The following is a 21,643-nucleotide window of genomic DNA, read 5'->3' as shown; positions in this document are numbered from 1 at the left end:
ACCTCTAGAGATCATCGAGACCAACCCCCCTGCCAAAGCAGGTTCCCTACACCAGGTCGCACAGGTAGGCGTCCAGGCGAGACTTGAATATCTCCAGAGAAGGAGACTCCACAACCTCCCTGGGCAGCCTGTTCCAGTGCTCCGTCACCTCACCGTGAAGAAGTTCTTATGCACATTCGGGTGTTGGTCTCGATGATCTCTAGAGGCCCCTTCCAACCCCTACAATTCTGTGATTCTGTGATTCTGTGCAAAACTTCCTATGCTGCAGCTGATGGCCGTTTCCCCTCGTCCTGTCTCCACGTACCACTGAAAAGAGACTGGCCTCACCGCTATGGCCGCCACACCTCAGGTATTTATAAACCTGGATCAGGTCCCCTCTCAGTCTTCTTTTCTCAAGGCTAAACAGACCCAGTTCACTCAGCCTTTCTCCATAGGGGAGATGCTCCAGGCCCTTCGCCATCTTTGTGGCCCTCCGCTGGACTCTTTCCAAGAGATCCCTGTCTTTTTTGTACTGGGGAGCCCAGAACTGGACACAGCACTCCAGATGAGGCCTTACCAGGGCAGAGTAGAGGGGGAGGATCACCTCCCTCGACCTGCTGGACACGTTCTTCTTATGCACCCCAGAATGCCATTGGCCTTTTTGGCCACGAGGGCACACTGCTGGCTCATGGCCAACCTGTCGTCCACCAGGACGCCCAGGTCCCTCTCTGCAGAGCTCCTCTCCAGCAGCTCATCCCCCAGCCTGTATTGGTGCATGCAATTATTCCTCCCTAGGTGTAAGACCCTACACTTGCTTTTGTTGAACCTCATCCGGCTTCTTACTGCCCAGCTCTCCAGCCTGTCCAGGTCTCGCTGAATGGCAGCACAGCCTTCAGGCATGTCAGCCAATCCTCCCAACTTCGTATCATCAGCAAACTTGCTGAGGGTGGCCACTGTCCCCTCATCAAGGTCATTGATGAAGATGTTGAACAAGACCGGACCCAGCACAGAGCCCTGGGGGACACCACTGGTTACAGGTCTCCAGCCAGACTCTGCACCACCAACGACGACCCTCTGCGCTCTGCCAGTCAGCCAGTTCTCAACCCACCTCACTGTCCACTCGTCTATCCCACACTTCCTCAGCTTTGTTATAAGGATGTCGTGGGAGACAGTATCAAATGCCTTTCTAAAATCAAGGTAGATTACATCTACTGCTCTTCCCCCATCCACCCAGCATGTGACAGCATCATAGAAGACCACCAAGTTGGTCGAGCACGACCTCCCCTTGGTGAACCCATGCTGACTACTCCTGATAACCTCCTTTTCTCCCAGTTGTCTGGAGATGGTATCCAGCACAAGCTGTTCCATCACCTTTCCAGGGACGGAGGTGAGGCTGACAGGCCTATAATTACCTGGGTCTTCCTTCTTGCCCTTTTTGAAGACCGGAGTGACACTGGCTATCCTCCAGTCTTCAGGGACCTCCCCTGTTATCCAAGACCTCTCAAAAATGATGGAGAGCAGTTCGGCAATGACCTCCGCCAGCTCCCTCAGCACACGTGGATGCACCCCATCAGGTCCCATGGACTTGTGGACCTTAGTACTGCCTAGGCGCTCACACACGTCCTCTTTCCTGACTAAAGGGAAGTCTCCCATTCCCCAGACCCTCTCACTAACCTCCAGGGTGTGGGATTCCTGCGGAAGAGCCTTTTCACTGAAGACGGAAGTAAAGAAGGCATTCAGTATCTCTGCCTTCTCAGCATCCCCCGTTACCAGAACCCCCCCCTCACTTAGTAAGGGGCCCACATTCTCTCTAGTTTTCCTTTTGCTGTTAACATACTTGAAGAAGCCTTTTTTATTATCCTTTATCACTTTAGCCAGATTCAATTCCAGATGGGCTTTAGCCTTCCTCGTTGCATCCCTGCAGGCCCTGACTACATTCCTATATTCTTCCCAAGTGGTCAGACCCTTTTTCCACATTTCATGGACCTTCTTCTTTCCTTTGAGCTTGCGCATGAGCTCCTTGCTCATCCACAAAGGTCTCCTGCCACCTTTTCCCGATTTCTTGCTCACAGGGACGCACCGATCCTGAGCTTGGAAGAAGAGCTGTTTAAATGCTGACCAGCTCTCAGAGGCCCCCTTACCTTCTAACACCCGAGCCCACGGGATAGCTCCAAGTAGGTCCCGGAAGAGATCGAAGTTGGCTCTCCTAAAGTCCAGGGTAGCAATCCTACTTATTGCTTTGCTTCTTCCACTCAGGCTCTTGAACTCCACCATCTCATGATCACTACAACCCAAGCTGCCCCCAACCTTTACTTCCTTAACAAGTCCATCCTTGTTGGTGAGAATAAGGTCCAGTAACACCCCCCCCCCGTGTCGGTTCCTCCACCACCTGCATCAGAAAGTTGTCTTCAACGCACTGCAAGAACCGTCTGGACCGTGCGTGCCTGGCTATGTTGGTCGTCCAGCAAATATCTGGATAATTGAAGTCCCCCATAAGCACCAGTGCCTGGGAACGTGACGCTACATCCAGTTGCTTATGGAAGGCCTCATCAGCCCCCTCATCCTGATCAGGGGGCCTGTATATGGCAGCCCTTCAGCAGACAGAGCAGCAAAGGTGCCTTGTTGAGCTGGAACTACATCAGACCGTAAGGCAAAATAAATCACGAATCTGCAAGTAACAGTTCATCCAAGTGCTGGAGCTAAAAAGAACAGCCAATGATGGCAGTGCAGTGGTTTGTTTCCACAGAGGGCTGAGACCAGCATACAGGTTACGAATGGTGCCCATTTGAGAGTTATGCTCATGGCCTTTGGATTCTGTTTGCTAAAGCTATGCATATCGTATTATCCAGGCAGACCACTGCTATGAGAATACATCAAGGAGTAAAACAGTACCCGGCTATGGTCACATCCATACCGGGCACATGGATTTACACAACACGTCATTTACACAGGCCTTTTGTTCTCCTGAATTCCTTCTATGACTGAGTTTCCAAAATACGAAAACAAAACCAGGGTAGTTCTGTCAGTAAGACAGTTTTTTTAATCATACAACAGGGCTTAACATGACGTTTTAATATTATTGATGTGATAGACTCTCTCAGAATTAAATTGCTTTTAGAGAATCCTAATCCGTAGATTATTAACATGATCAAGCATAACTTGAGAAAGTTACAGTCTGATGCGAGCTCTTAGCTGTCCCTAATATACAGATAATTGACAAGATGAGCTAGCAGTTCTGGCAGTGTACATGGGCAATTGCATACGCTTCTGCCACAGCAGAGCTAAACAGACAGTTGTTGCTAGACACCTGTGAGATCTTAAAACAGGAAGTGTTTGTATGGAACAGCTTCAGTGCTACTAACGCACGTAATTTACAAACAGCTACTGAGTGGAGATGTGTCAAGCAAAGTATTGGTCATCATTGTGATGTACGTGCAAACGCTGGGTATTTATGCTCCAGTGGGATGTTATTTTTCTTCTATTTTGCAATGCAAAAAGGTAGCAGAAATGCCTTTTATATTAACTACATAAAAGCATTGTTTCAATATATTTTAAAATATGTGACAGATCGCAGATAGTTGTTTGTTTCCTATGGAATTTTGAAGCGGACTGTGAGCTCTAACAAAACAGAAAAAACACCTTCACCCTTCGCAGGAATAAAGGGACTTTCATACAAATATTTACACACAAAATCCACTGCCAAAAAGGGGCATGGAAACATTGATTTATTTTTTTTTCCTCGAATAGAAGCGTATTTCTGAAACACACTGCAAATCTGATTCCATCATGAGAGCAGTTATTTTCATTATTCAGACAGCTGATCCTTCTAATACCTGAAATAACAGAAATTACTTAAAGGACTGCGTAAGTTCACCTTCTCAAACTGAAGAAAGTGAGATGAAAATGCTCACCAAATCCATTAGCTCTGAAGAAAAGATCAAGTCGATTCTTCCACTTAACAAAAGCGTGGTCTCGTATACGACAGGGAAGTATTTCAGCCGTGGTTCTTACCAAGTTTCCTGTTTAAGTAATTATGCAGGAATTCTGGTGTATCACATAAGTAACGCATGCTGGGCAAAGAAAGTGAGGGTGGTTTACAGATGAAGAATGGAGTAATTTCTGCCAACAAGTCAGCAGGGCTGGGCAGCGGCTCTCCCACCTCTACTCCAAACGTGGGCTCCTTTTACCACCAGAGCTGCTAGCACAGCGTTTGCAGAAGCTGTGTGCTGCATAAAGAACTTCCCAGGCAATCACAAATGTGTAAATGTATAGAGCTCTTAATTTAATTTTTTAATTTAATTCAAATTTTTCATTTCCAAACCTTCATCTTCTTTTCCTTTTCCCACTTAAAGGCAGGGTGAAGACAAACCAGTTTTGCTAAAAGCACAGTCCCTTATATTACTACAAAATGCATACCGAGATTAGGGACTCTCTGAAGGATGCCACTTACCAAACAGTTTGGCGAGGCTATTTGGAACCCCAAAATCAGAGAAATGGAAATGTCTGGGTTCAGTCAGGCAGGCTTTCCACTTCCCCAAATCCTAAACTGTTCCCGGGAATGCATTAAAATGCAGTTTCTGGTCAAGACGTAGTCAGCCCTTAACCCTCAATTTAGAAGCATCCTTTATTTTATTTCCTGGGGAGGCAGATGGGGAAGAGCACGAGAGAGATAAAACGTTAGAGAAAGCATGCCTGCTTAAATGATTAAGGTAAGTGACAGCTGATTACTGTGCTGCAGAGGATTATACAGCCCATCCAAAACAGCCTCTCAGGTCTGTGTAGGAGTATGGAATTCCTGAGAGTCATTTCAGCTTTCAGGACTGCTGTAGCAGAGCCAGATGCTGAGCTGGGTGACTCCCATGCCCCCTGTGGTATAAAAGCGATCAGATAAGGACCTGAACTCTGCAAAAGCAAAGTACTAAAACTCTTCACCTCTTGCCCATGAAAGAAAATGGAAGTGCAAAGGTGTGTTTGTGTTTTGCAGGTAACCAGTCTGAACTTCCTAATTCATGTGAACCAATACCCACATCTCCATTACTCAGCACTCCTGAGTAATCTCCGGAGTGCTGAGATGCCTAAGTTAAAAACCCAACATTATCCTGAAAAGAGAATTTCCAAGCAGTACTCTTTGTGGACACTGCAAGCACGTAGAAAGGTGATTTTCCTTTATTATTTCAAATACTGTTTTAAAATAAAAATGGGAGAGAACTCCGAGTAATGGATTTCCTGGCTGTAAGCTACTGAACAGCATTTGTGCTGGTTATTTCAGAATGTGAAATTCTTTTTTCATGTGTGCCATAAAAGCTGTCAGAAAGAATACTGGCTTTTGTAAAATTGGTTAGGGTTTTGTTTTGTTTTTGTTTTTTTTTTTCCAAATTAAAATAATTTTCCTGACAACCTCAAGAATACCTGAAACTTGAAGGAGAAACAACAATGTTGGACAAGGTGTAAGTAACAAGGGACAAACAAAAGCAATATAAACTGAAATCCAAGATACTTTTCAGACAGCATGTCCGCCCGTCCCCAGCACACTCAGTCAGCAGAAAACTGTGAAGCATCTTTATTACGGAATGCCACTTGCCAAAGCTACAGTGCTAAGCTTTGAACAAAGCACACCTATGACTTAAAAACAAAATAATGTGCCAGCTGCTGTGAATGATCTTCCCTACTTTTCTCCTGGCAAAAAAGGACACCACAAATTCTCTGAAAATACAAAACCTTTCAGCACCCAAAACACCACAAAGTCACCTCTCCCTGTTGTGCCAAGTGAGGAGACGCCTCTGCCTTCCAGGTATTCCTGTTCTCCTCCCAGCAATTTGGGGCTGACTGCACTGCACATTATCCCACCGAATGGCTACCGACTGTTGACACACAAGAACCTACACTGTGCTTCCAAAATTAAAAAAAAATGCCACCACAACAGTATCCACGGAGTAAACAAAGTTCTGTTTTTACAACAATCTGCAAGAATAACTTTTAAACGTCCCACACTAAGCTTGTCAAATTCTGAAATCCAGTGTATTTAACACAGACATGACAACCTAGCGGTCTGGCAGGCTCGTGTCATGCCAAGAGCAGAGCAGCTGGCACTGCAGCCATGCTCAGTGCCACACAGCAGCCTCATCCCTGTGCACGGCCCACTCAGGCTGAATCTCCTCCTGAAAATGCTCCTAAACCTGTTTTTCACCGGTGCAAAGCCCACAGAGCTCTCCTGCAAAGCAAATCTCTCAGGCTTAAATATCTCGGCCTGGAACGACATCTAAAATTTGCTGGAAGCCGCATGTAAAGGATACAGATTGACCGTGAGCAACACCGCTTACATTTTTATCTCAGAGGAAACGCAGCAGGCCACGGGGGGTTTTAATAATGGCACACAAAGAAACCCAAGCACAAAATTTAAACACAAAAGGTGCATTGTCCTTTCGTGACTTTTACACACAGAGGCCAAAACAGCCAATTCCAGCTTCACCTTCTTCAATTTAAGCGGATTAAACATAAGATTAACAAACTGTCAAAAAGGAAGTTAAATGATAGCTTCTGCGAGCCGAAAAATTCTGGTGTTTGTAAAACTCTGTTGGTGGCCATCTTGGTCTAGCAGCTTCCATCTGAGTGAGAGCAGCACAGGCAGGGGACAGGAAGGAGTCCTTCTGCTGAGTGGCACAGGGCAGAAAGGCGGGTGGAAATGGGCAGCCTTGTCAGGAAGAAAGCCCCATCCAAGCAAGGCATGTTTTTTAACATGGGTGTGTATACTGCGAAACACGTCGAAAACAAAGATCGGGCACTGCCCATTTCAGGCAGGAATTTCACTACTTCACATGCATTTGTTGAAAGCGATGCTAACACTTGCAGCATTACCTCCTGTTTGGTGATGGTGTCCCTGCTTTGCTCTGGAGCTGGCCTTGCTGTGCTCCCTCCTGCGTACCTTCAGCCCCTCTGAAGAAATGAAGCAGTGCAATGCGTGCAGCGGAGCCGTGCATTTCGCTTCATCTCCCCGGTGCTGCTATCAGCTGCCACCACACAGGAAGAGTTAGAGCTGCGCCTCAGCCAGGTGCACACCGTGCAGCCTCACACCCCCAGCAAAAGGCACTACAAACGTTCTCCCCTACATTTTCCAGCCACGTCAGCCATGAGGTGCCTGCCACGGATGCCAGCAGCCGGCCTGGCTGGTGCGAGCCCAAGGCCTCCGACGCCGGTGGACAGACACCGGGTGGAAACAAACTTCCCTTCGTGAAGTGAGACTCCAGCCGTGTTATCTCCAGATCCACTCCTTCCCACGCACCATCCGTGGTTAATACTTAATGTGGGACATGGCCGTCCCTCGACGGACGCGGCCTGCAGCAGGCCTGTCCATCCCGCATGCTCAGGGCTATGTAATGTAGAAGCTGTCATGAGAAACACACCTAGGCAAACAAATACCATCTTATATGCAGAGAGACACTTGTGTACCTTTTTTTCCTAAAGAACATGCTGCAAAATTGAACAGGGCAAATGATAATCGTAGGCACCTTGGCCTCAAGTATTTCCGCTACTTCTCTCCCTGAAAATACATGGTTACAAATTGGACTCCATTTGAGTACAGATCACTGAATGAATGCAACTGCCTTCACGGGTGAAACACAAAAGAGTGAGGGAATGAAAAAGAGCCAAACCTTCTGAGGGTGAAAAAGCACCCCAAAGCTCTGAGGATGTGGGAAAATGGGATGTGATGTGTGTTCTTGGAGCTAGGGCCATATTTCTCTGGGTTTGTGGAACAGTTACCATTTAGAAAGTCAAACCTAAGTTAAGTTTCGTAATAATCTACAACAGTTTGCTAAGAACTTCTAATGCCCTGCCTGTGAAAAAATTACACTTGCTATCATTTACCCTGCAGTAAGTCATGATCAAAACTGTTTCTTCTGGACCTGAAAATGAAGATCTTGCTGTTGTAATATGAATTGATAATAACCTCTTTGATAGACGTAGGCTGGTATCAAAACTGACCTATTTGATGAATAGAAATTTAAAATGTGTTTTGACAAATGCAATTTCCTTTTTCAGATGTAGGAGAAAGAGAGCAGACGTGGTGAGAGCGATTTGTAAAACTTCTCCGTCACCACCATAAGGAAGTTGTTAGATACTATTTTAAACTACAGCAGCAACTGGCTTGTTTTGCTGACTTTGTTTTTTACACAATAATTTCACTTCACAGAGCTGAAAGAAAAAGTTTAAAGAAAAGAACTTCATCCAGTCACAAAGTTTTGATTATCACAGAGCCTTTGGGTTTAAGCTTCAGTGAATGCAATATGATAATCTTTTCTTCTATCAGAAGGCAAATTAAAATATTCCACTTACGATCCTTTTTGCTATCTTAGCTGCTTGTAAGATTTCTTGCATTGCTAGTCTGCTTTGTTTAAAACAAGACATTTCTGCCCACATAACGTATTGTTTGTAATGTGCCAGAATTTGCCACGTGTAAACCAAAACCCACCACCATCCACACCAGCAGGATGGATTTACTGGATTTGCTATTTAGTCATTGTTCTAGTCAACCCACATTTGTGTGCAAGGGCTACAGTAAGTCAATAGATGGCAGTCCATCGCTTAGGAAAGAGCCAGATAATGAATAAAATCACCAAGAGCTCCACAAAAGAGAAAGGTGTAACACTGCGTGTTTTCAACAAGCATTCACAGTAATTAATTAAGAATACCTTACATAATGTAGAACATTTGGACAATTTTTGTAATGGCTCTTTTTTTAAGTAGCATTATGAAAGTAGTCTGTTATTGAAAACTGGAATACCTTGCTTTATTTGTGCATATATTTACCTGCACGTTTGACACCCCATTTACCAAAGTGTTACAATCTACCGGTTGTATCAATGACTGAAGCAAAGGAAAAGCTCGCTGTGACCTGTCTGCTTTTTAATAACCAGGCAGCCTACACAGCACAGTGGCAATGACAACACCACTTTTTAAAACTTGTGTTATTTCTCTTTTAACAGCTACCCTGTTTGCATCAAAGCATTTATTCTAAAGTAGGGAAATTAAAACAATGCCTACACTGAAATATTTATAAACTGATGAGAGTAAATATGAGAGTAGATATGAGAGTATCCACTTTTTAAAATTCTATTAAAATATACATTACATACATTATTATGTTACAGAAGTTTTAAGTCTTCCAAGAGCACTGTTTACATTTGTCCTGCTTTGGATGTAAAGAATATTTCAGTGCAAAAAAGCCGTGACTCATGCATTTAAACAATTCATGCAACGCCACTTCTTAAGGTACAACCTAATTTAAAAATATCATTCTGCTACACAGAGTTCAAAATTCCAGCCTTAATCTGACTGCCAATGCAACTTCAAGCGAGCGATAAAGAGTCTTTCCCATGCAAAAATTGTGAAGCGCACATTTTTTCCCAGATACCATAAATCTGGATTATATGCACATCATTAACAGTCCGCTGGAAAAGAAAAAAAATATTTATCAACAGCCATTGTCTGACTCCACTACTATTTATCTTTGTGTCTCCGTGTTTGACTGTATTTCAAAGCGTCTCTAAATAGTGCACAGACAGTGATAATAGTATTTAATAACACACTTGTATTCATAACTGCTCTGCCCTCCTACAAGAGCGTTTTGACAAATGTGGCTTTTACACAAGGTGAAGAACTCTGAACTCTTCCTACAAAATTCGCAGCTAAAATTTTCTACTTCAGCTGCTGCAAATGCGCCCACAGCAACAGCTTGGTCAGGTTTTAGTTGCTCCATGTCTTACAAAAATATTTTTGAGGTACTCAACGTCACTGGCTTTTTGAGGTACTGTCAATGTAGGAATAAAATAAAACTAAATCCTATACCTCACTAAAAAGAGAACTCACCACACCGCTGTACCTAACACACATATGTGATTTAAGACTTCAGGTACCTCACATGTTTCAGAAATCATTTTTACATGCATCCTTAGGAATAATTATGAAATAAAATGTTTACCTTCTGCCTTTAAACAATTTAAAAAATGCAAGCAGACTATTCAGCAAACGTTCCTTTTGCTCAACTCTTAACACACAGTATATCAGCTCCATCCACAATATGATTAAGTGCTCAGAGAGTGGAGAATTTCCAGTGTTTTAAAATCATTACATAGGAAAGACAAGCAAGAGGTTTTCAGCACAGCTCTTCTGTAATTGTTCAATTTACCAACTTTAGCAAAGCCAGAAAAAAATAGCATTTCGTTATTCTGAAGTGGTGGAGGCAGCAAATTATAAACCACATGCCCCATTTATTGCTCCTAAGAAAATATGCACATCAAATACCCCATAAGGAAAGGTGCAGGACAAACTTTTCTACTTGATCTTGAATGGGGAGTAGTGACTAATATGTATTACTGCTAAATAGATACGAGTTAGATCTGGATAGCAGTGGCAGCAAAGATTCAGATGAACAGGAGAAATTCTAATCTTTAAAGTCATTTTTTTTTTATATGACAATTTTGGAAATTAATGTATTAAAGATTTCTGATGCCAAACCATTAAATATTGTCTTAGCCAGATAATTTTTGTTCCCGGTTTAACTAACTAGCCAAATTAGTATGCATTTTGTTTTATTTTTATCTCTACTTTACATACAAGGAAAAACCTTAAGTAACGTATTGCTGTAGTTCAGAAAGTTTTATTTTCTTGCTTAAATTATTAAAGATCACCTAATGCATGCCAAAGAAGAAGCTACAGCTATATTCTTGGCAACAGCAAATGATTTACAAAAGTTCATAAAGTGTATGTCTCAAATACACTCTGGTTGAATTTTATTTAATTCCTTTAAGAAGAGATCTCTGTCATATTGTGAGTAATTGCTAGAAACTGGGATATCTGAGATGGGGGCATTGCTTTTGCTATGCACCTCAGCTTAGAATTCAACTCTCTTCAAATGTTTAAATGTAGTCATTGAGAGGACAGAATGCTGCAAGACACTCATTTAATGACTGCAGTACTAGAACAAAATCGTCAGCTCCAAAGATATTTAAAAAACACTGACAGTGTTTCATTGCATTTTTCAGTTCAAAAACTCTTCAGATGTTTATTATCTTCTTGCAGAAGATGCTTGTCTATATTTTCTGGTCAGCAGTTCACAGAAGAGTAAATAGGTTGGGTGTAGAAGAAAATAAAAAAGGTGTTTCTACTTACTGTTAGGTGATACTGCCTCCATATTTCTGGGCAAGCCTGGAAAATAAAAATATTGATCAGCTAGGAGCATGAAACAAGGTGCTTTACAGCCTGTTGGTTTTGGCATAACACAGTATCCACCGGTGTCGGTCACAGGAAAATAAGAAGCTTAACTGAAAGGGTCTGCATTTCAGCTTCAAAAACCTGGCTAGACAGTTTAATTGAATTTTACACTGGTTTAACACACTCCCTGCCATTGTCAGAAAGCCACTAACAGTTTTCGCTCTCCCGTTCTTCTCTGAAGGCTGGAAGTTTGGGAGAGCAGCACGCTTTTAACTATAAGAAGCATAAATATCGTAAAGCAAACAGAAATGAATTAAAATTCTAAATTTACTGCCCTATTAAATTTATAGAGTGCTGTGGAAATAAAATCACAAGCTACCTTCTTTTCATGGAGAAATGGAAATATTTTAGTATTTTCGTACAAATCCTTATTCTAATCAAAATATAATTGTTACACATAATAATCTTCAGCAGCCTAATGTCAGATGGGTTGTAAACAAGAAGCATGGCAGATTGCTTTCATGTTTCAATTTTTGCAATGGCTTGCTTGCTCCTTCTCCTCCTTTTTTCACAACTTGCCAGCCTTGCAAACAAACTTGTAGGGGCAGCCCATTGTAGAAATTTTTACAGAGCAGATTTGCAACCACAGCAATTACACAATAGACCTCAGGAATACGTGAAGGAAAGGAAAGAGGAAAACGTGCACCCAGCAAAACAAGGACGTGTTAACGATCAGCGAAGCTGGGGGGTAATTTCTGCAAGGCTCTGAACGCTGTTACAAAATTGTGCTTATTTCTGTCTTCCTATCCTCGCCACGAGCACATGCAGAACAGTGGCACTTTGTTCTGAAGCAGTTCAGTTCTTCAGGGGCGCGTACACAGCTACTTCAATGGAGGTCTTCTGCTTTTGTTTAAGACGCTCACGCTTCTATTAAAACAACTTCTTAATCACTTGAACAATTACCAATCTGGCTTGCCACTCTCAATTTTCAGAATTTTAAGGAGAAACCTCAGTTACTCCGTGGCTTCAACATAAATGCTGCAGCTCTGTTTTCAAACACTGAAGTCTCTCGGCTGCTTGCAAATCGGTACTAACAACATTTACTCAGATTCTGATTAATTTTTTCTCACGTCTCAACTCCTGCCTTCTTTTATTCTGATGGAGAATGCTAATAAAAAAAAAATAAAAATCCAACACACCACGATCAATATTAACCACCGAATCTCTCAAAAAATAACCCAAGTTTTTCGCAGTCACCCCATGGTACATTCAGTAAGTTTTTCCCACATGTGATGGAAATTATATTATTTATTATTCATTCTGTGAGTAACACAATTTTCTGGAGAAAAACCTACAATCTGTTCTTTGTAATGGTTCGATATTTCGCATCTTACTCGAACAGCGCGTGCAAATATTTGAGCCTCACGTTAATATTTCTACAAAGGAAATGTGTGAAGTACCTCACTTTTCTAAGAGAGGAAAGCAGTGCCACGAGTGACAGGTCGAACAAACTCGAGCTGCTTCCAAATGCAAACAAAAGGGCTTTCCTCCCTGCACGGGGCTTTGAGATGCAATATATAAACATTCCCTACTTCATAAAAAAAGGAACGTATCAAAGATATTGCCTTCCTCCTCAAAACTACCGAAGGCCCCAGCCAGGCACAAGGCTGCTACTCGATTTAGCACAGGGGTAGCAGGCAGTTATTTATACATTAGTTCTGGGTAGTTTTCGATTACCACAGTGTCCCCAGACTAATATGGTTGAAAAATCGCAATCAAGGAGGTGTCACACGCTGGCAAAATGCCACTCTGTGATATGACCTTTACTTATGCAGCAGCTATTTAATAATAGAAAATATTAGTTACTTTTTTGAATATATATATATATGTATGTGTTTGGTTTTTTTGTTTTTTCTCTTGGACACAAAGATGTGGTTTATACTGAAAATCTGAAACTCAGAGTGGGAAACAACAATTGGCACAGCTCTTAACAAATCCCAGCCATTGAGCCGTGATACCAAGAGGTGAGTTTTATTATTGCTGAGCATGTTGGGGGCTGCGGGAAAACTTAAGGAAGGTAAGGGGAAATTGGCCAGGCCTATTTCTTCATGCAGATGGTGATTCAGTATAATACTTTTCATCATCAGAACGATCACTTAGGAAACATAAGAAGCAGAATACAATAGACCAAACCAGATGCTAGACAACAGCCTCTTAAAAGCAATGCTTTTAACCGGGAGTCTTATTACCTCGAAGTTATTGTCTGCATCTTTCCTCACAGAATGACAAAAAATATGTCATTAGGAATTACTGCTGAATACTGAAATGGAACAACACGGTTTGCTATGGGAGAGATCACTAACACAACAGCCAAAGCTGTGATTTATTTAGAAGTACCTAACCACAAATGGCCCTCATATAATGAGGAGCCCTCTCAGTACACAAGTACGCTGGCAGCAAGATGTGCTACACCGAAATAAGATTGCATTTATTTCCTGCCCCAGCCATCTGAGCACGCCAGCGCTGCGATGCAGGAGCACAAGAGGTGACCACTGCTAAAAGCAGTGCAGCGCTTTGCGGCTGCAGAAAGCACTCCCAGCACAGGCTGCAGCACGTCCAGCTCCGTCCGGGCGCTTCGCCCGCGCAACTTCAGCACGACAGGTCCCTCAGAAATAACGCCGTTTCTGCCGCACGCACGCTCGGTTTGCTCGGAGCGGTTATTTTTCGTACCGAAGACGAAGCAGCCCGGCGTGCCACACCAGACGGATCAGGACGAGATACTCCGCGCGTTTTGACCCATATTGGATTTTATCAGGTGCTAATTATTGTTTTACCAGAACAACGGCTTAATGCATCTGTTGTTTAATTCCCACTTCCCTATTCTCAAATGTGAACATCAAAGAAAATAAAACACTCAATCTGAAACAGCCCCTGACAGCAGCCCAGGACTCGAGTGCTCAATAGACGAGGCCCTTGCCACCAGTTCTCATATTTCCACAACAGTGAGCAAACACAAAACCGGCGCTCAGCGGCCTTTCCTCCTTTCCGCTCCCTCGGCCCGCCGCCGGCCGGCCGCAGGACGCGGCTCTGCTGGGAGCGCCGCGCGGGAAGGATTAGCCTCACTAACACGGCGGCGTCTGCAAATGCTGAGAGAAACCCCAGCACTGTATTTGGCGTATGAATAACCAAAATGCACGCGCTGACAGGAGACCGGGACGGGCCTATGGCTCCCCGGGAGAAAATGTAGCTGTGATGAGTGACAGGGCTTTCAGGAAATATGTTCACAATCACAGACAGTGAAGGCCATGACCTAGATCGTTTAAGAGCTTGTCTTGTCAAATTATCAAAAGCTTCTTCCTCTCTGAATAAAGAGTGACATAAGTGAGTGTCAGAAAGCTGCAGGCTGACAAGCCAAGCATACAATAACAGCATGCACGTCACATACTTGCCGAACACCGCCACGGCTAGCGGCAAATCTTAATGAGAGCGCGCCTGGCCCAGGAGACTTGGGTCCCTGCTGGCACAGCTACTCATCTCACAAAAATCCTTCAGCTCCGAGTCAGTTATGGTCTGACACGACGACTACAATTACTAAACACAACTTTTTAACAGAATCCTCTGGTGCTTTGTCAAAGCGGCGGCTGCGAGGAGCTGCCCCGCTGCAAGCGACCACAATAAGACAAAAGATTTGCCAAAACACACACTTTTCATCGCCTCCGCATGGGAGACGCCGCGGAAAACACACAAAGCGTCGCTGCAGAAATGCTCCTGCGCAAACAGATGTCGGGGCCCCTTCCCCACGAGCTGCGCCGTGCCAACACCGCTCCCACCGCCGCCGGGATTGAGGTGTTTGACTGCGGGGATTACCGACTCACGGCACTGTTTGCTTACTCTTACAATTAGACTGAAATTGACTTGGGGCAGGCGTGGAAATAAGGGAGCGCTGCTGGCGGAGTGAGATCGCGAGGAAAAAAAAAGCCAGAAGAGCTGCTTTCTCCCAGGATGCCCCGTGGATGGGTGAAGGCGGAGGCTACGCAGCACCGGCAGCGCCAGCCACGCCAACACACAACCGCCCTGCCAGCACCCAACACCTCCAGCCTGCAGAGTCATGTCCAGCACTGCCAGAGATGGCACAGCTCTGCTGGCAAGCACCAGCGCGCTCTTCAGTAGCAACAAGGGCACAAGGGAAGCTGAGAGAAAGACTCTGACCATGTCTAAACAGCCAGAAAAGGCCATTTCAGGCAGGATAAATGGGTAGGCTGCCAGCAGCCTGGCTTTTGGGAAAGGTGCGTCTGTAGTGTGCATAAAGAAATGCAGCCAGATCATAGAATGGCTTGGGTGGAAGGGGCGTTAAAGCTTATCTGGTTCCAACCCTCTGTCATAGGCCTTCTGGCACCAGATCGGGCTGCCCAGGGCCCCATCCATCCTGGCCTTGAGTGCCTCAGTGATGGAGCACCGCAGTTTCTCTGGGCAGTGGTGCCAGGGCCTCACCACCCTCTGAGCAAAGAATTTCCCCCTAACATCTAACCTAAATTCCCCCTCCTTTACTTTAAAGCCATTCCTCCATGTCCTGAAGGTGTTATTAGACGGTGTAAAAAGCTGCTCCCCTTCCTGCTTATAAACTCACTTCAAGGACTGGAAGGCCACAATCAGGCCTCCCCAGATATAGCACAACTGAAGAAGGCAGGAGGTCTGGGCACTTCTGATGGCCAGTTCCAAGGGTGAGGAGTTCAGGCAGCTCATTGTTTATCTGCGCACTTGTTCTTCTTAAGAGTAAGTGGAAACACTGTTCTGCCTATGCTTTTTGCCTCCTTTCTGCTTTGTCATCCTCTTTAGGAAGTCCTTTTCTCACCCACAGAGCAGACGGATGAGCACAAGCCTCATGACATCCATCAGAAATACCACCAAAACTTGCAGAACAGACTGGATTTCCAGTATATGCGTGTACAAGCCTAACTACATAGAAACATGTATACACATACACAGCATATGAATATACACATGTGGCTGTACACAAAGCTATGCAAGACAGGTAGCAGTACTTAACAAGGGAGATATGCATCCTCCTAGGGGAGCAGCATAATGCCAAACAGAGCAGCACGTGGAACTTTTAAACTGCTCAGCTACACATTTTTCACGTAGCTACATGCCCTCCCTGATGAAAGCACATCAGGTTCAGCTGCTTCCAGTACAACTCTGCATCGGTGTCCATACAGTCTCAGAGTTGCTTCAGGGAAAGTAAGTGCCCTAGTGGCTAATAAATGTATTAGCCTGAAATTGTTCTAAATAACTTTGAACATTTTCAAGTCTGACTAAGTGGACTACCTTAAGTTGCCTCAAGTTCACTGCTTGAGAAAAGCACGATGGTGAAGAGTCACTCTGAAACAGTGTGCATGACAGCTTGTTCTGCATCCTTCGTGTCATAGTACAAGTGAGTGGCCTTTCTGGGAAAGACAAATTTTAACTTTTTTGGGTTGTCTGCAGGAATGATGAGCTCACTCAGCCACACGCATAGAGCAGAACTTGTGTTCTGACCTCTGCTTCTGTGGGCAGCAGAAACATCAAAACTGGAAGGCTGATACAAAACAGCTGCAGTAACTGGGCTTTGTAAAACACTTTCAGCTTTTTGATAAAGCTCCATGGAGAGTTCTCACAACTCCTTAAAGAATGTAATTAGCAGAGGCTGTATACATATACATCTCTTATCACGATCAGTTTGCAGCATGAAAAGAGCAGAGGCTACCAGCCCACGGTCTGAACTGTTAGCTGATGCCTCATGATGCTTGAAGTTGAGGCGAGCGTGCCTCCTTTCCCTTGTATCTACACCCAGATGTTTTCATCGCAGTGACTTTCCAAGCTAGATAAAGTTTCTGTGTGTTCAGTCAATAACCTTCCAAGGGTTTCTCTCTCACCAACTGGCTCAGCCTCCTGTCCTGCCTCAGCAGACTTTGTGCATCTATTGCATCTCTTGGTAAGGATCCTCACCTCAATGGTCTCGCACCTCATTCTGCCTCTTCTGCACCCAACTCCCCCTGCTTTCATTAGATGCTCTCTAATGACTCTTCTGAGATCAGCAATGAACAACTGATCCCTTATCACTGCCTCCAGTCACAGAGGCTTTCGTAGATCTTTACAGATCCTTCTCTCTGTTGTCTGTCTCTCAGGACGAAGAGGTAGCTGAGCTGAAGGATGCAGAAGAAAAGGGCCGTAACATCTACTTCTCCACTGCTTTCCAGATGATTCCTAATATTTCACCTGCTGTTTTCCACAGCTTCTGAGCAATGAAGTGATTTTTTTTTTTTTTTTAAATCATATCTTGTATCTCTAAAATTAAATCCTGAATGGTAATGGTAAGTTCAGAGCTCATTTCTTCCTATGTAAATCTGCAGTTACTTTTTTCCCAGGCATTTTACATTACGTTTAGTGCTACTAAAATTCATCCAACATTTTATTGTGCCCTCCCTGCTTTTACTACAGTTCTTGTGCAGCTCTTCACACTTAGCTCATATCATTGACACAATAAATTCAGTCGTCTTCGCAAATACTGTCACTCTTTTGTTGACGCTTTTTCCACATCACACTTGCATCTCCTACTTTTATCCTCTTGATCCATGCCTGTTTTGTTTCCTTAAAAGCTTTTGGTCAGAAACTTTGTCAAATGGATTCTTGAACTTGCAGACTACGTTAACTGAATCATGTTTACACAAACGCTTCTTGACTTTGTCCTGTGAAGAATCCAGAGATTTCTAAGAAGCAGGATTTTCTTTACAAAAGCCATCATGAATTGCACACATAAATCATATTTATATGCCCATCCCAACACTTGATTTGTCATTACAGCTTCTGTTAATTTGCCCGGTGCACACATTAGGCTTGTCCAACTCTTTCTGGGACCTGTTCTAAAAAACTGCCACTGTATTTCACTTCTTGACCATCTGTTGGTCATACAGGCTTCTTGTCTTGACTTAAAGAAACACCCATGGGGCTGAGCCCAGCGCTGACCTGAGGCATCCCGCGCTGAGGGCACAGGATTGGTGCTGGTGCCACTCAGTGCAGGGTAACAAGTCCCCAGGTGCCACATCTCCACAGACTCCTGCAGACCCATCTCCATTGAATAGCTTTATGTTTAAGCATAAACGTGTGTTTAATTTGCCTCAAGGGGGTCCAATAAAAATTCCCCAACGTTGCATTTCTAACTGCTTAGCAGAAAGTGCTTGTAGAAATATACCCTTTGTGTTCTTTAAAGGAATAGTACTGTAAACATTGGCTATAAGCAGAGGTACAGCTAGAAGAGCATGAGCAAACTTAAATTTATAACATCCAAATACAAAAAGAAATAGCACTGGGCATACGGTTTGGCATCTATCAAACACACTTAACATTGCCTGCATACCCCAAAAACTGCTGTATGTGGTAAGCCTGTGACAAACACTCCATTTTCTTTCTTTAGCTTCTTACATCTGCTGCATTAACAAGTGACCTTCAGGAGGAGGATGGATACACGAACAATGCAATTCACAGTCCATCTCATCTTTGTCTAGTAATGACACTCAGATAGCTCTTCACAGAAAGCTTCCATGTTTGACTGGCAAGCTAAAGGGTCAAACGTGGGTCCTTCTCGTATTTTTGTGTACAAATTGTACAAATTGCTTTTTCTTTTTTTTTTTTTTGTAGGAACAGTATAGAGCAGAAAAGGCCAATTAACATGTATCAGGACTGAATTTGTGGGACAACCAAAACCATAATACTGCATGAGGTAAAAAAGACAGAGACATGCTTAAATTTCATCTAAGTATTTTCATCTATGTTTTATTTCATAGTAGTTCATATCAGACAAAAAGGCCTTCAGACTACATCCGTCTTATCAGTCTGTGCAGCATAACCACCACTGCTACTGAGAACACACAGTCAAGTTAAAGAATAAACACCACGTTTTTTACCTGTATTTTTGAGCTTAGAGGAGAAATCTTCACATTACAGTCACAGCTAAAGCTCCTACTAAACTGAACTGTCACCTACTAAAAGTACCATAGAATCAGAATGATTTGGTGGAAGGGACCCTTAAGATCACCCAGTTCCAGCCCCCTGCTGTAGGCAGGGACACCTCCCTGCAGACCAGGTTGTTCACAGCCCCATCCAGCCAGGCCTTGAGTGCTTCCAGGGAGGGGGCATCCACAGCATCACTGGGCAACCTGTGCCAGTGCATTGCCACCCCCACAGTAAAGAGTTTTAAGAAACCTTCATGTGGTTTGTATTTTTTAAATATATTTCAGCACTATTTATGTACATATATGAGAAGTACACACATTTAAAAGCTGTGAAGAACTAGTATCACTTAATTTCATGAAGTGACGATATCACTGTAACACAATTCTGCCTTAATTCTCCACATCTTTCATGTTACACATGGAAGTGAGCCGTGAAAGCCTTCCTTGTTTTACCAGTCCCTTTTACTCTTTTACCAATCTTCCCATTGCTACAGGACCGAATGCTTTCTTGCCAGTATCACAGAATACTTTTCAGTAACAGTTTCTTTCACGTTTGGAACATTCTTGCCAAAACAGCTTACCCAGCACTGAAAATTCACATTGTTTATCCAGAAAGGAGAAATTTAAAACACTGTCATGCCCAGCTTTGAAATACTCCGTGCTTACTAAAAGAAAGGTTGCTGGTTTGTGAATACCCTATGTTGCTGTAAAAAATTCTGCTTTACATATATATGTTTAACATACATTTCTCTGTCTTTATGCACATGCAGAATCTGAAATATTGAGACAAGCTTTTACTTGGCTCCATGACAGCCAAACAGCAATGTTCAGTGATGACGTTCAAAATCTCTAGATTTCTTTCAGGACAAGCAGTAGTGAATGCATGATGTCATGTTTCTTACAACCAGGATTCCTGACTTCTGTAGAGCTGATCACCACTTACTGTATGGTACCAAACAACTTTCATGGGCAGTTAGCAGCAGCTTCGGGCAGACAGTCAATAATAAACGTTTCCTTCTTTCAAAATGTATTCAGAAGAATGTTTCTAAGAAAAGAGATTTCACACTGAAAAACGTTCTTCTGTAACCACAGATTAAAATAGTAAAAGCTTTGAGGAGAAGGTCTCTCCCAAATGAAAGCAGATGTCCATGACTTCACACCTCACATCTACTGCATAGAGAATACACTTTTTTTGAATGGCCTTTAATACACCTCAGTACACTTTGGATATTTCAACTTTTTTTAACACTTCCTGTTTTTGTGCTGAAGTTATTCATTTATCCAAGACAAGTCTGAGTGCTCAGTAAAAAATAACAATAGTAAAATGCATGTGTTTCATGGGCTTCCACCTCTTTACAAAATAAATGAGACCCTCTTTCTCCCCTTTTGCTGCTCAACTTGAAACAAACAGTCAGATACCTGGTGGGAAAGAAAGCTGAAGACTCAATCTTGTAATAAGCGTCTCACAGACACACGAAAGGAGCATTTCCATATTCCCAGTCAACAAAACCATTATCACTGTGAGTACAGATGCAAGCTTTTCTTTTTTTTTTTTTAATATAAAATATGAAGATTGTCATTTGGACTACGTACTTTTTTCCCTTATTTTGACATAGAAGTAGTGCAGTACAATGTGAACAAGGAAGTACCACAAGTGGTTACAGGACCAGGGTGTCCACTCAGTCTGCAGAAGCTTTCCTGGCCTAGAAGGAACTGCTGGGTTTTGAATGATAGTAGTGAAGCAGGAGAACATCAACGTGGTTCTTGTGGGCTTAAAACAAGTATGAGTAGATCCCAGACATCAGATGTTTCAGCTGCTCCACTACTTCATGAATTCTCATACTTCATGAACACATATGATGGGCCTGCTCACAGGGATATGGAATTGGAGAAATAATTGATTTCATCATTATCTTTCATCTTGCATGTTCAAAAATAAGGCAGAACTCGACCAACAAACAGGAACAAACTAAGCCGAGGCCCATAATTGTGGTTGCAGACATGCTTCTCTGCAAGCTACCGTCAGATGAAATTGTTAATCATCTCTACTTACCTAAGGGAAAAACATACCGCTTCCATTCCATTTGTAAAGCACATTTGCAATGTAAAATGCAACAATCACAATTGCCAAACCCACTTAGACACTACTTTCAGCTTCTAATATTTTTCTTTGGTGCATGCGTAATCACGGTAAGGAGTCATTTGAAACTCCTAGAGCAAAAGGGCCACTCTGTACCTCTTTCTAATGTGCTTACAGCACGCCACGTCTTCTGATTTCAACCTCCCTGCACTTTTTCTTCCACAAAAATGAGAAATATTCTATTCTTTACCATCTGCTGTTATTTGTAATTATGTTATTATAGTGGTTCTCCTTGCACACGCAAACACAGTAAAAGTTAATTTATCACATGTAATTTCCAGCATCTTTCTCCAGATTTTTTTAACCAGCACACTGAAACTGTTGCAAC

The 21,643-nt window shown here is 43.2% G+C and overlaps 1 protein-coding gene across 4 annotated transcripts in view; it reads right to left on the bottom strand.

Moving 5' to 3' along the window:
• Window positions 1–21,643, bottom strand: part of ZCCHC7 (zinc finger CCHC-type containing 7) — a 114,996-nt gene that overhangs the window by 20,937 nt on the left and 72,416 nt on the right. For 3 of the 4 annotated variants that reach the window (XM_085213625.1, XM_085213623.1, XM_085213627.1), the window contains one exon: window positions 11,146–11,181. The exons of the other annotated variant lie outside the window; for it this stretch is intronic. In XM_085213625.1, the coding sequence (XP_085069751.1) occupies window positions 11,146–11,181 (36 nt within the window). The remainder of the gene's footprint in view (window positions 1–11,145; window positions 11,182–21,643) is intronic. 4 annotated transcript variants of the gene reach the window in all.

This window comes from Meleagris gallopavo, chromosome Z, assembly GCF_905368555.1.
Source record: "Meleagris gallopavo chromosome Z, MGAL_WU_HG_1.1, whole genome shotgun sequence".
NCBI lineage: Eukaryota > Metazoa > Chordata > Aves > Galliformes > Phasianidae > Meleagris > Meleagris gallopavo.
The sequence above is the reverse complement of the archived record's forward strand: the minus strand, read 5'-3'. Positions and strand labels throughout refer to the sequence as shown.